The following is a 15,001-nucleotide window of genomic DNA, read 5'->3' as shown; positions in this document are numbered from 1 at the left end:
AAAGAGGAAGGAAGGAAGGAAGGAAGGAAGGAAGGAAGGAAGGAAATATTCTCAGTGCAATCTTCATTTCACTGCATCTTTCCTCTTCCCATAAAGGAAACTGACCGGAGAGGGGTGTGTGACCATCACAGGCTTCCAGATTCCTGCAGGACTTCCCCGACCTTGAAGCCTGCCAGGGCTGGTGCATCAGTTGGCAGAAAGGAAGTCAGACATTCCAAGAACTCGTCACAGAGGCAAAGGCCAGCGCATTTCACATTTTGTTTCAATAATCTTGCTGATCTCTCGCCTTTTAAAAAGGTAAGACTGAGAACATGAGTAGCACAGATCAGGAATGCACCGCTGTTGTTTTCAAACAGCAAGACAGCGAGGGGGAAAGAGTGGAGTGATTTGTTTTGTGTGTGCAGCTCGGCCAGATCGCCTCCAGCAGGGCAAGGGGTAGGTTACAGCCACGGCGAACGTTCAGGCGCCGTCTGCCACCTAAATCCCACCGCCAAGGATGACATCGCATGGGCATGTGGCAGGCCATCTACACCGCTCTTTGGTGACCAGTGGACGGACAGAGACAGGGCAGCCGCTTTCCTGAAGGAAGGGGCACGGACACGGTAGGACACCCCAGAACCGGGGGAAGTGTCTATCTTGGCTTTGACTCCACGAACATCCCACGCCTGTGTTCCCTGGAGGGAATTCCCCACACCTGGTGACACACACAGAGATCTGGGCCTATTCTGGTTGTGTCGCACACCAAGAGTGCTACCAGGCTGGCGCTGCCCCTTCCTCATTTAGAATCAGCACCCTTCTGCTCAGAACCCGCCGCCTGGGAAGAGAGAGGTTCTAGATAAACTGAGTCATAAACCTCCCCCGTGCCAGGTTGGTTCTGCAGTTTACAAAACTCACAAGGCCCTCCACAAACTCCTCAAATCGGCGTTTTCATCCAAGAATGGAGGGGCATGAAGGGGCCACCAGTGACCCAGGCCTGGACGCTCTATTTTCTGCACCGACACAATGTGAAAGCCACATTCAGGTCCTCACCCCATCCCTTCCTTTTCCTGCCAATTGGGACGCAGATCTTTTAACTTCAAAACACGTGTTATCTTTTTACATTAAAATTCTGTTAGTGCATCTGAGGCCCCCAAGTCCTGTTTCTGCCATCTAAGCAGTAAATCTACTGCAAGTCTTAGAACAGTGTGTGTATTTGGCGTCAGGAAATGAGAGGTGCCCGGGGAAAATGAGAAATGCAGAGTCACCTTGAAAAAGAAAAAAACTGTGCGTGTCCTGGAGTCCACAAAAGACTTGAAAAAAATGCTGCGGCCATCTTGGCATCTTTTTAGATGAACCATCTTGTAAATCATCCAAAAACTCTTCTGCTTATATACATACAGCGCACTAACACTTGGTTTGTGTACAGCCAACAGAAAGTTTCAAACCACAGATCCGGACGGGCTGTCCAAGGATTTAAGCCACCTCCTGAAACAGGGGAAAAAGGTCTTACAGATCTCAAGAACTCCAAGATGTTTTTATTGATTTCAGTTTCCAATAGAATGAATATGTTTTCTCTAAATATTTTTTATCACACAACTGAAACATTGAATTATTTTTTCAGAAATAGAGTTAAATACAACAATCTAGTTACAAATTCTAATATAAAGAGTACAAAATATAATGTTATAACTTGTATTTTAAAAAAGAAATACAAACTCTATGGTCTTTCGCATTTTACTGCCTCAAAGCATAATTAGCAAAGTTGAAGAATGAACATTTTCCCCTCCGTCGCTCCACACAGACACACTACGGGGCACCTAAACCATCACTTGAAGTCCTGGCCTGTGATCTTTTTATTCTCTTTCTTTTTGCTCAGTGTATAAAATGTCCTGCGATTGGAACACACCCGAGTTAAAAGCAGTGGAACAGCATACCCTGCTTCAGACACGGAGACATTCTGAAAGTGGAAAAGTAACGTTGTACAAACGCATTCGTTGTTTTGTGCGTCGATCACACCCCCCAGGGGGTGATTTGCCTGTTTTCAAGACGGCACGTCGGTAAAGAGAATCTGGCCGTGAAAACCCAGGAGGTGCATTGCGTTCCAGGCACAGACTGAGAACTGCCATTCACCTTCTGTGACCCTGTGGGCTACACTCTATCTCCCGCTGGAAAAGCTACCTGAGCCAGGTGCCTGGGAAACAGCAGGGAGGTGTCACCTGCGACCTGCTGGGCCCGAGGCCACATCCCAGAGGCCTGCCAAACGATGACCCTGCGTGTGCACGTGCCTCCGTGTACTGTCTGCCTGACGCTGTACACAACCTGTGACTCAGCGGCCAGATCTGAAGATGGGCAAAACCAAGGCTCCGTAAGCTTGCCAAAGTGGCATATGTCATCCCCGGGGCCATTTCCTGGAACACCTTCGTTTCAAGAAACTAGTGTCTTTCTTGGTTTACAAAATAAATAAAAGTAAATATTGGGAAGCATCTCTTAAAGCACTGAATACTTTTCAAAACCCAAAAGGCAAAATCCACTTGGCCTGAAAATCTGTACTGTACCATAACCGAGGTGAAACGCCTCCATCTGAGATGGTCCCAGGGCCTTCCAGGAACCGGGGAGAAAAGCGACAGAACGGCTGGCCAACGCCCGGAGAAGATGCTTGAACAGCTGAGTTTTCAGAGAATTTAAATGTTCATTCTTCAAGTTAAGGAATATGAGTGAATAACCTGAAAGAGTCTCTAAGCTCATTATTTGTGTTACAACAACGAGGAACAGGGCGAGCAGGGGAGGGGGAGGAGTGAGACCAGCAGCAGGAGTGTGCAGGCGGGGGCGGGGAGACACACGGAGAAGCTGCAGTGTAGACAACCAAACCCTTTATTGTCTAAGTTACATTGACGCCAACACTGTCAAATCCTGTTAAGAAACAAGGAAACAGCAGATTGGTAGAGGTAGTAGAAAGTCTGTAACAGTCAGAGGGTGACTTACAGGAGAGACCATGCGGAAATTATCCATCGAAAAAAAGTGAATCAAAACACATTGGCTAAATAAATAAGAAAAACACAAATCGTATTAAATACTATGGTCAAACTGACATAAACACATGGACAAACCAATACAATACTGATGCTCAGTGGCAGAAGGGAAGCACAGCCGGGCCCCCAGACGGCTTGTCTTGGAGGGTGGTGTTCTTGGACGCCGCCCCCCCACCCCGGACCCCCGTCTGCTGAATTCAGGGAAAACCTTATTTCTGTGCTCCAGGTGGAAACAAGTATTCCAACTGGCTCGGGCTGCGTGTACGGCCAACGGGACCCCGGGACGCGCCCCTCTCCACCATGCTCCCCGCAAAGGGGTCTCCCGGGATGACACCTGTGGCTCTGAAGGCCGCCTCTGAAACGGTAAGAACGTACACGATCGTGTCACTCTGGGTACAGAATTCCTCTGAATAACTAAAACACAGAGAAACAGACCGAATCACGAGCCCCTGTGCGTTCCTGAACTGTCACCCTTCGCTGTCAGCCAAGAAAATAAAAGCTAGAAAATGCAGAAACCATCACTGTGGGGAGACTACGGAAGTGATCAAACGTAAGTCAACAGAAAGGCATGTCGATTTCTAGGGTGAACAGAGGAATGTAGCTCTGAAACTTTGCTCAAAATAACTTTAGAGGACAGTCACTGAATCGTATCTGCAAGGACATTCCTAATGACACCAACACGACAGATCATTCTGGTACATATCCGGTGTAAGAATATCAGGAAAAAATAAGTAAAAAAGTTATATATATATACACACACATACATGCAGCTATATGCGTGTGTATATACATGTATATATATATTTATAGATATAAGCTAGCCAGTTACATTGCATTGTTTGCAAATGTTGCAAAGTAACCTGAACGGTCAAGTAATTTAAATTCAGTAACAAGGAGAATCCACACCCAAACATTAACTAAGAACAACAACAACAACAATAACAACAATAATAATAATAAAATTCAACGAATCATTAGAACAGGAAAACCACACTTTAGGGCGTGTGTGTGTGTGTGTGTGTGTGTGTGTTTCAACAAGTCTTTGTATCAGAAGCCCATTTTCTACAAAAACTGCACTAATCCATTACTGTATTAGGTAAACTGTCGCTCTCACCAGTATTAAAGATTAGGATAATTTCTGTACATGTAAAATTATTGCTTTTTTGAAAAATATATTTAGCATATGCTCGTTTTAATCCATTTCCTGCCTTTACAAAATTTCACAATTAAAAAAAACCTAGTAAAGCTTTTGCAAAAAATTTCACAGAACATTTTCATTCAAGGCAGCAGTAACTTTTGATAATGCATAAGATCATTATGTGCAAAAGTCTGACACTCTCAGAAACGTCACCATCACACACGGTGTCATGGTAATCGGAAAAGAAAATATCTATATCTGTGGAATACAATTTCAACTGCGTACACTGCAAGGTTTAAGACCCTTTGTTACGGCCCTTAACTCCCCACCGCTAAAACTGGCATCTGCGCGACTGAGGAAGAGGTATATAAGCTGCCCGACCCACGGGCCGGGGGGGCCTCCACGCTCTGGGAATGAAGGGACTCGTCCCATGGAGGCCCCCCGGCCCAAGAAGAAAAGACGCCTACTTGCTGGGACAGATGGACAGGAAGGCAGGGAGGGAGGGGGGCGCAGGAGGCCCCAGAGCACCAGGACCCCGGCGACCTGGGCCCCCCCTGGGCTCAGGGGATCCTCCCGCTAGGACTAAAAGGGTCCAAATCGAGGGGGGTTCAGTGGCTAGATCATTTGTTAAGACAGGCAGTCTTCCGTTGTAAGCAGTTTGCAGAATGTAGCCCTGTTACCAAAAGGTCCTGAGAATAAACAAAGAAGCCTGCTTTGCTTAGTGCTCAACCAGCTCTCTTCTCCCAAGCACAGCAAAAGCCTTCCCACGGATGTGTTGTTTCCTCTGCCGGATTCACTGAGCACAGATGGGAGAGAGGGACACACCTGGGAAACGCAGAGGGCCCCCAAGGGGATGCGATGGGACCACTGAGGAAGGAGGACCTTGTCACCCGCCCGCCCCCCATCGAGCCTGTTTCCACAGCACCTCAAGGCCCATCCTTCCTCTTTTATTCACTATTTTAAATACCCACTGAGACAAGGAGAGACCAGAGCGTCAAAACTCCGTCAACCTGGACCCCTCCGCCGTCTGTTCTGACGTCACCTCCAACAGGCCTCTGAGCAGCGGCGGCGGCTCCTGTTTCAGTGCTTGGCTGCTTCACTCTGTCCGACACACACGAGCATCTTTCTTCCAGTGTCTCAAACCTGTCTTGAACAATATCGATGCTTTGCGCTCCTACCGTGGCTCCCACCTCCACCGTTTATTATAAGAAAATACGGACTATGGTCGGTGAGCACATATATGCATATAGAATATCTACACGTAATTCTAAGTCGAGCATCTTTGTTGATGTTTAACGTGTAACAAGGAGAAGCCCTCCCTTCAGCTTCCGCTCCGCCCAGCGGCTGCAGGATCTGAGGTGTCCGGTTGGGAGTTCTTCCACGGGGCGGTCAGGGTCACGGTCGGGACATCCACAAGGGAACTGCGGACGCTGTCCCGGGGCACCGGGGATGGTGAAAGCGTGTCTCTAGGTTCCCTTTCTGAGAGGCACTGTTTGGACAGTATCTGCATTAGAATGGTCTCTCCCCTGGGGAAAAAAGAGACAAGAGAAAAGCTCATTTCTGCCTTTGGTTTCCAAGTGCATTTTTCCTATTAATTTTCTTAGCAACGCCCAAAGCACCAACAGCAACCTTCACAGAGCCACTGAGTCAGGTCGGCAGAGACCCCTGGCTTCAGCTTTAACTCACTGCACACGAGCAGGCTATGTTTGCACTGTGCCTTCCTGCCTTCCAAGGCAGCTTGAGAAAATCACCCCCAGTGATCTACAGAGGTTCATTAGCCGTCTCTGTTCCGCATGCAAGAACAGCAAATCATAGTGCCTGAACCAGCTCCGGAGGAAAGGTTACAAAGATGGCCAGATGGGGCCGGAGGACTCAAAACAACAATGCACCGTGAGTAATACAAAGCGGGGTTCACAGGTGAACGACGACGCCAGAACAGGGTTGAATTTGGGGGCCATACGAACCAGAAGTACAGCACTCCCACAGGTCCGTCAGCACCTGAGGGAGCGTCCACCCATTTCCGTAAATAATTACCACGTTGGAAAAATAGAAAGGGTTATTCTACAGTCAAGGGAACTGCAAGATGAAAATGAGAATGAAGGAAAGCTGAAGCTTTCAGAGGAGGCTCTCGCACGACACGTGCAGCATCGCTGTTTGAACAGTGGAGTTTACAATCTGAGGACACGACAGGGCAAGATGAATCTTACTTAACTGCATTAACCTTCAGCTAAAGTCCCGATGAAGTAAAACCGACAGCTTGAAATTAACATGCACACATAAAATGCAGCGCTTGTGTGAAATTCCAACTGGTTTCCAGCTATGCCTGCAGGAACCCTAGAAATAAGTGTGTGTTGGGGGGGGGGTCTGGTTGACATAATGAATTAAGTGCCTCTCTTTAGTTAATAGTTTCAGAAAACTCCTACGTAAAACTAGCTCTGCATTCACGACACCTACCAGTCGACATCTAGCGGAAGTCAGAAAGATACTCAACAAAATTTTATGGGGGGCTGGGGGGAGTGGGCACAGTGGTACGGACAGTAGTTTATTTGAAATGTAGGAAACAGTAACGGAATGAGAGAGGTGATACAACTTCCTTAAGTAGATGGTGAATTTCCTGCAGTAAACTGAGAAGGATGTTTTGCATTTTTGCACAGCGACATCACGCCGTGGGGAGATCCATCATTGACAGGGCTCATTTGGAACTGGTTCCAGATACATTCGAGGACGGAAAATGGCCTTTGTGTTTACGGACAGAAAAACAGGAGTTATTGTTAGCTGTTAGGTGGCTGGCCTTGAACGTTTTGAGGAAGTATGTAGCAAACAGACTCGCTGGGGAGTCCATAAATGGGCAAGGAATGTGTATGAACACGTGTGTTGTGTGTGTCCACATTCTGTATACACAATCCAGGCACCTCCTTGGATTTCCCTTCCTTTGGACCAGAATACACAGACTTGCATTGGAAGAAGGAAAAAGGATGGTTAGAGAAGAAGCACGAAGATGGCCCTCTGTCCGTAAAGGACTGAAGTTTTACACTGCAGGCTCAGAAAGTTTTAAAGCTACGTATTTTAGAGGGACAGAAAAATCTGGCTAACCCGAACAACCAGGTTGTTTAATTCAGTCCACAGATCTAGAGGCACAGATGCCAAGTTTCTCTTTATAAATGAGGGGATGTGTTCAAACAGCACCTCACTTTTAAGAGAGCTGTTTTCACTTCCGATTCGTTGGGACCAACACCTTATTCCTCAACACAGCAGTCCTATATGGGGTTTTTAAGAAATGACTGAAATTCATCTGAGAAATGAGGCCCAGGGGAAAATGCAGCCATGGAAGAAAGGAGTCACAGAAATACTTAAATTAAGTGGACACATGCTATCTGAGCGCAAACAAGTTGCTTTTATTCTCCCACAAAGAAAGAGGCATCAGAAAATGAGAAGCACGCTTTCAGAAAACTTGGCTTTTCTTTATTGCAGCTGTGTGAATTGTGGACTCTTCAGTAAAACTGAACAATATTTATTCAGAAATAAATATTATCTTTCTTTAAGGCGCTTCAGCGTTCCAGGGATGAATAGTGACTTACGGAACTTGACGAGGCCTACTTTTTCTTCCCCTTTTGTCTTATAAGGTAAAGGAATGCATATGTGCTCACGTGTGGGAGTAAGTGACCCCCACACACAAAAGCCTATATCCTCTGGGACACAGGTGAGTCTCTCGGCCTCCGTGGACCAAGGCCTGCATTAGACATGCGTGGTGATGCTAAACGCTTAACGATGTACAAGGAACATCTTACTGGCAAGGACCTTTCCCAACAAGCCAACAGGTAGCTGGGACTCGCGTTATGACAGGTCATTTTGGATAAATCACTAGTTATATTCACGACTTTTCACCTTACGTTACACTGAGTGGGAAAACGGATACTGTGTTTCAAGACATTTGGTTTACATAAGTAAGAAAATTACTGAGACAAACCAGCTGAATTTTGAAATGCGATCTGTGATATTGAGAATCTAAAAGTGACACTGAAAACAGATCATACATAGATTCAAATATACCAGCCTATGGGATTTCTCCATCGTTTGCATTCTAATCTCCGTAGCTAAAAATGAGACAAATTAGGTTGCCATTTTTCTCCTCAGTTCCCTTTATTTTGATTAATGGAATTATTTCTCCAGCTTAACTGTTTTAAAATAGCATGTAGAATAATAAATAAACTATTAATCATAGTCTATAAATTTTGGCAAGGAATTCAAACAAGTCGTAACACCAGATTTCATATTTCAGCAAAAGACGGTCTGGTCTTTTAAGTCCCAAAACCAGGGGAATGGAGGGAGAGAGGGTTAATTTTTCTTGGTTTTAGAAAGACCATTATTTAATTTCTAACATTTAACGACCAATACAATTGGAAAAATAAATTTCTCCACAACATTAAAGAAACCCCCCCTACTCTTTTCTCTAACATCCATAGCGCAGTGATAGCAATATTTTAAAAAGCATACTATTTTCAAAAAATGTTCTTTCTAATGATGAATTTTGATGACTACTAGAAATTAAATGTTCAGTTGTGTTAAATCTATGGCAAAGCATCTTGAAAATGATGCTATACGTGAATTCCTCCTCTTACGTAGAGTTTTGCTTGGGACATCAGCTTCTCTTACGATCAGAATTATCTTCCTAATACAACAGGCGCCAGTAGCGGGTGCCTTTATTCCCCAGGGCTGGAAGATTCATCCCCACAGCTAGGGAAGCTCCACTAATGAAGAGGGCTCCTGGCTGCCAGGGCTCAAACCCTTTTACAACAAATGCAAAGGAACGGGATGCCCACAGAATAGATACTGTGCCCAGGAACAAACTATCCGATACCCTATTACCCAATCCAGACCTTTAACTTCCAAGGAGTCGGTAATCCTTTCCACCCCACCCAACAGAGGAATGTGCTGATAAAGAAACTGCTCTGGGATCTCCGAGTTCCAGTGCAAGCCTGTAACACAGAAGGGGCTTAGCCAGTGTGCGTGCAGAAGAGAGACCAGGACCAAAAACACATCAAAAGGAAACTCTCTGGCGGAGGGGTGTGGGAGAGAGACGGGTTGGGAGGTTGGGATTAGCAGATGCAAACTAGTATATATAGGACGGATAAACAACAAGGTCCTAACGTACAGCACAGGGAACTATAGTCAATATCCTGTAATAAACCATAATAGAAAAGAAGAAATAAATAAACTGCATGTATGACCTTGTAAACACAAAAACAAAAAAGGAAACTTTTATTCCTCCTCAAGTAACTAAATTAACTGAATTTAATCCACTCCGACGTATGTATATTATAACATTAGGATTAACTCACATAGGAAATTCAGGTATTAATACAGCAAAGTAAGGGCAGCTGCCGTATGGCTGTGGGTACAGACATGGCGTCTGCCCGCCAGCATGATGTTGTCTGAACACAAGGCAGCAAACCAGGGAATTACATTTATGTTGACAACACTTTTCTCAAGCTAAGAGCTCTCCCATCTTCCCTTTAAGGCACGACTAGCAGCTAGACTGTAAAACAAAACAAGACAAAACCAGGGTGTTTCCAAGCACACGGCCAGGTTCTGACAAAGCAGGGAGATGCTGAGAAGAGGGAGTGGCCGTGACGACTGAGCACAACGGTCCACGATGGGCACGTCCACACAGGCATCAACACATGCATCTACATGTTTACACGCATGTGCACCGTACATATACACGGCGCCCGTGTCTCCCCAGCTGCTCAGGACAACTGTTCACTCTTGGAATAACTGACAACAGCTAACGTGCTGGACGTCTGGTCTCTGCCAGGCTCAGTCCACCGTCCTCGTTAATCTTCTCAGCAAGTACAGGAGTATGTGCTGCTGTGGTCATCATTTTACAAATGAGGAAACTCAGGTGAAGTTCACCCGCCTGAGCTGAGGTCTAGGTTAGAGTCTCCTACTCAATAAGCCAACATCTTAACAATTCAGGCTACTGAGTCCCTCGGAGTAGAACTGGCTGATCTTCAACGTCGAGAGCTATTAAATATTTATATGTTCTCCACCAGGATCAAACCCACTTCAAACCCACATATTCGCCCGCCAAGAGGCATCACAAACTTGACTTGAAGGTCAGCTGGAACTGGTTTTGTCCGGCTCCTCCTGCCACGTTCCAGGCTCCAGGAATGGCTCCTCCCGAGAGCTGGAGCCTGAAGCCAGCACCCGGGTCCACTCCATCCCCTTCCCCTCCCTCCCATCCTGCATCCAACCCCCAAGTTCTTCCTGCCGCCAAACATCCCCACACCCATCTGCTCTCCGCAGTCCCACCCCAGCTCGGGCCGCCTCTGGGTCTCGCTGGGATGACCCCAAGCACCTCCAGAGCAGGGCTCAGCTCACCGTCCGGAACTCCGCAATCCATCCCCGACCCAGACTAACCCGACTCTCCTACAGACACACTGGTGACGTCATCCCCGGCTCAGGGTCCCCACTGCCCTCGGGATGGAATTCCCACATCTCAGCGCTGGTACCCAACGGCGGTGTGTCTCCCCAGGCTCATGTCCTGAGTGCCTGGCCACCCGCCCAGCTCTCCCCCCATCCGATTCCTCCAACGAGGGATCTCTTCCACCTCTGGGGTTGGGGCCGGGGGGTATTGGCGGGGGCATCTGCCGGCTACCCTCAACGCCCCGAGCCTGGCTCCAGGGCCCTCACCCTATCACAGCGCTGCACCTCTCTGCCCTGTTTTCTTATCTAAACCACCCACTGGACCTCAGGAACCATGAAAGCAGGAAAAGTATTTACCTTGTCTCCCAACATCCTCGTTATCTCCACCAATATGACAGAGCCTGGCACACAGGAGGTGCGCAATAAATACTGTTAACGACTGAATAAATGATTATTGTAAAACTGAATTCCCAAATACTGTTTCCGTTAGATAATTTAACATCTATTATGTATATCTATAAAAGTCCATCAACTGTTAGTGTTACATCAAGTAATTTATGCGTGAATACAGTGTTGTGTGATTTTAAAAACTCCCCTGATCCACAGCTTCTAAAGCCCACAGGAAAGAATGATTTAAATATTAATTAGTTACTGTTTGTAAAGCACACTAAACATGAAAAAGAACATGGCTGGTAAGTATAATGAGTCCCGTTCTAGACATAAATAACCACAGAATTGTCCTATGAATCTAGATCGTATTCTGAATCTAAGACAGCAGTTGGGATTTTTGTAAACAGTGAGAACTCCAGAATAAGAGAGAACAGTAAGATATAAGCCGACAGCTACTACTGCTATGTTTCGCACTTATCCTGGCAGACACATCTCTATGAGAATTCTTAAATTCCAAAATACGTTAAAGAAAACAGAATTTCCTTCAAGAACCAACATGTTCAGCGATTGATCAACAAATGCTCCTTTTAATGCGACAGAGGACAAAAAGTACTTCCAGAGGCCGTATCTCGACTATGCGAGCACGAGAGGTGTATACATCCAGCTCAGTTTAGGTGCCACGGGCCTGACAACACGGTCAGGAGACTGAAGAGCAGGACAGCTGACCCACGGAGGCCTTGCAACAGGAGTAAATAGCTCCTAAGACCACAGTATTGAGTCACTGTACTCAATACTGTGTACAGTGTTGAGTGGGCTGGTCATAAGTACAAAACTGCAGAACCTGGGTTTACAGAGACAAAGACGAAAATACAGATACATCTTTTCTCTTTCATCCCCAAGAATGGGTAACGACTGTGATGAATTCCCAGCATAACTATAAGTAACAAAGAACTAATTTAAAATAGAGTCTTAGTGACTTGCTTTGTTGATCTATTTCTCCCTGTACCAGGAGCCTTTCAAAGAGGCTTAGGTAGAGTCCCTGTGCACCAGATAAACTGACGTGTGCTCCTGAGGAATCTCACTGTTATTCAGAGACCTGCCTGGTGCTTCCCGGCCCCCGTCAAACACTCCTCTGGAAAAGCCGAATCTTAGGCGGATTGAACCGGCCGCTGTGTCTGCAGGAACGCTCTGGACTGACTTCACTTGTACCGTCAGTATGTAATTCTCCAATTACGGCACGACCTTGCCGCTGCTACAACCCACAGACACGTCACCGTGTGCGCCTTGTCGAAAGGGGGGTTTACTTCTGTTTAAAAGGAGAGTGTTGCCTAATTCGAGCTGAGGTCACATGTGTCCAGAAATCTTTTAATTCTGCGTTCAGTGAGATGTTCTTTTTTTCATCAATTGTCACAGCATCGTGAAATAACAGCCGTCGTTCTAAAACTATGGGTTTTATTAAGAGAGAAGTCACTTACTAAAAAACTGTAACAAAGGGAAAGGCATTCTGTCCATGACATATGAAGAAAAGGCTTTTAACAAAAAAATAGGGATTCTGAAAATTCGATAAAAAACAAAACGAGAGCCTCTGATCAGGTACCGTCCATCCTAAGGGCAGCTCAACCATGAACTAGCAGCAGGCTCTGGGCAGTGTTTTTATCGCTCACTATTCTCTTCTAGAGAAACGGACTGGAATTTCTGGAGGTTCTTCTGTCATCTATGTCACCGTCATCATTGTCAACGACCGTGAATCCCACACGTGTCCAGGCGGGGTGTGCTAACTGGACCTGACCACCTGGACTGGATCCTGGATGTTTATTGTGGCAGCAAGGAAACTTTCCCCTCTTCATTTACAAGGGGGAGAGGTTGCAGTTACAGAACCTTCTACGGCAACCAATCAGAAAGCAAGAAGGTTATGGAGAAAATGCTTGTGGGAGAGCGAGGACGGGTGTGACATCCTGTCAGGGGCAGAGAGGAAGAAAAGCTCTGAAACCACATGCTCTTAGCCCGGGATGACGGCACAGACCACTTAGGACGGCGTGTACCCCCTTACTTCAGAGCTACAGACCGCATCCCACAGTCACTCGTGCCCAGAAGCTGGCCACCTTTTGTAGATTGAATGCACTAAGGCCACACGTCTACGGTGACCCACGTTCTATGTACACGCGTACGGGTATCTTACGCATTACGGCCGAGCCGGTGGTGTGCATTAGACAGAGAATCAAATCAGGACAAAGATGAGGCCCTGAGACACCAAACTCAGCAGAACGCCTCTTATGGAGTGATTCAAAAATACGGTTCTGAAATAATGCCATGTGCAGCGACATGGATGGACCTAAAGACTGTCATACAGAGGGAAGTAAGTCAGACAGAGAAAGATAAATATTAATCGTATAATATCGCTTATATGTGGAATCTAGAAAAATGGTAGAGATGAACTTATCTGCAAAGTGGTAATAAGAGTCACAGATGTAGAGAACCGACTTATGGACACCAAGGGGAGGGAGGGGGGAGGGACAAACTGTGTGATTGGGACTGACATATGCACACTGCTAGATATAAAATAGACAACTAATAAGAACCTACTGCACAGCACAGGGAACTCCACTCAAATCTCTGTAATGGCCTATATGGGAAAAGAAGCTAAACAAAGAGTGGATATATGTATAACTGATACACTCTGCCGTACACGTGAAACTAACACAACATTGTAAATCAACTCTACTCCAATAAAATTTTTTTAAAATACGGTTCTGAAGGGCTTCCCTGGTGGCGCAGAGGTTGAGAGTCCGCCTGCCGATGCAGGGGACACGGGTTCGTGCCCCGGTCCGGGAAGATCCCACATGCTGCGGAGTGGCTGCGCCTGTGAGCCATGGCCGCTGAGCCTGCGCGTCCGGAGCCTGTGCTCCGCAGTGGGAGAGGCCACAACAGTGAGAGGCCCGCGTACCGCAAAAAAAAAAAAAAAATACGGTTCTAAAGACAAGAGACGAAGCCTAACTTGTTCTCAAGCTAACCTCCAAGCAAAACATCTTGAGTGGAAAAGTATGACTTTCTGGTGTTTTCTGTCACCAGCGGTCTCTACCAATTCCGTCACCCACAACAAGACCCAACGCAGCTGCATCGACCCCGACCGTGTCATTCATGGCCTGCGCCACCTTCAGTGATTATCAGGCACCCACAGACTGTCCCGCAAGACTGGGCTCTCATTCACAGCAACGAAAAGCTACTTACACATCTGGTAAAACACCACGTGGTACCCTTGTGACGACCATCGTGACACCCCTTTTCCCAGCTACGCGACATGAAAACCCACACACCCGTGAGTCGGGAGACCTACTTGTTTGGGGGCATCTGCGGAGGTGGCGTGGGCTTCAGCACCTCGGAGGCCGTTAGACTCAAACAGCACTGTGAGAGCAAGTACGTGCGTTAGCAGGGGGACGCTAGCTTCCCGACACCCCGCGACACGCATCCCTTACAGGTTAAGCACTTGCACAAAAAAAAAACAACGAAAAAAAGACCCAGCGCCCAGCCTGTGGTCGGAAAATACCAGTTTACCATAACACTTACTGTAAGAAACTGGAAACGCTGCCTGGGGCCGGTGCCCTTTTTAATTCAGGCCTTGTCGCCAAAGAGACCCATCAGTGACAACATTAATTAGCCGGGCGCGTGCAGAGGGCCCCTCCTCCTGCGTCACTTACCGTTTGGCCCCTGTCACTTTGCATCAGACCCGACCCGGGTACGGATGCATCCTTCACGCTTGGGATAAAGCACCCCCAGCCCCGCCTCGCCCTGGCTGTGTGGTGTTCCCACCACACACACATTGCTTCCCCCTGATTCCATCTCAGGCAAGCTCTTGACAAACAGGCCGAGGAATTCTGCCACTCGGCACCCACCGGTCCACAGAGGCCAGCTGGTGCCGAGGAGGAAAGCAGGCAGCCGGGTGTCATGCCGATGGGGGACGTGGGTTTCAGTGCGTCCTGGTGGCAGCGTAACTCATTACCCCGTGCACTTCTGAGAAGTCCACTCTACTTAAAGTGGAGCA

General features: G+C 47.0%; 1 protein-coding gene across 1 annotated transcript in view; it reads right to left on the bottom strand.

The window, feature by feature from the left end:
* Positions 1-1,510: 1,510 nt before the first annotated feature.
* The window catches only part of ZNF516 (zinc finger protein 516), a 113,982-nt gene continuing 100,491 nt past the window's right edge, over positions 1,511-15,001 (bottom strand). The window contains exons 5-6 of the mRNA XM_060121446.1: positions 14,297-14,364; positions 1,511-5,672 (exon numbers count right to left, since the gene is read on the bottom strand). Of these exons, the coding sequence (XP_059977429.1) occupies positions 5,613-5,672; positions 14,297-14,364 (128 nt within the window). The 3' untranslated portion in view covers positions 1,511-5,612. The remainder of the gene's footprint in view (positions 5,673-14,296; positions 14,365-15,001) is intronic.

This window comes from Lagenorhynchus albirostris, chromosome 14, assembly GCF_949774975.1.
Source record: "Lagenorhynchus albirostris chromosome 14, mLagAlb1.1, whole genome shotgun sequence".
In the NCBI taxonomy this organism is placed as follows: Eukaryota; Metazoa; Chordata; class Mammalia; order Artiodactyla; family Delphinidae; genus Lagenorhynchus; species Lagenorhynchus albirostris.
This window is presented reverse-complemented; position numbering and strand designations above follow the sequence as displayed.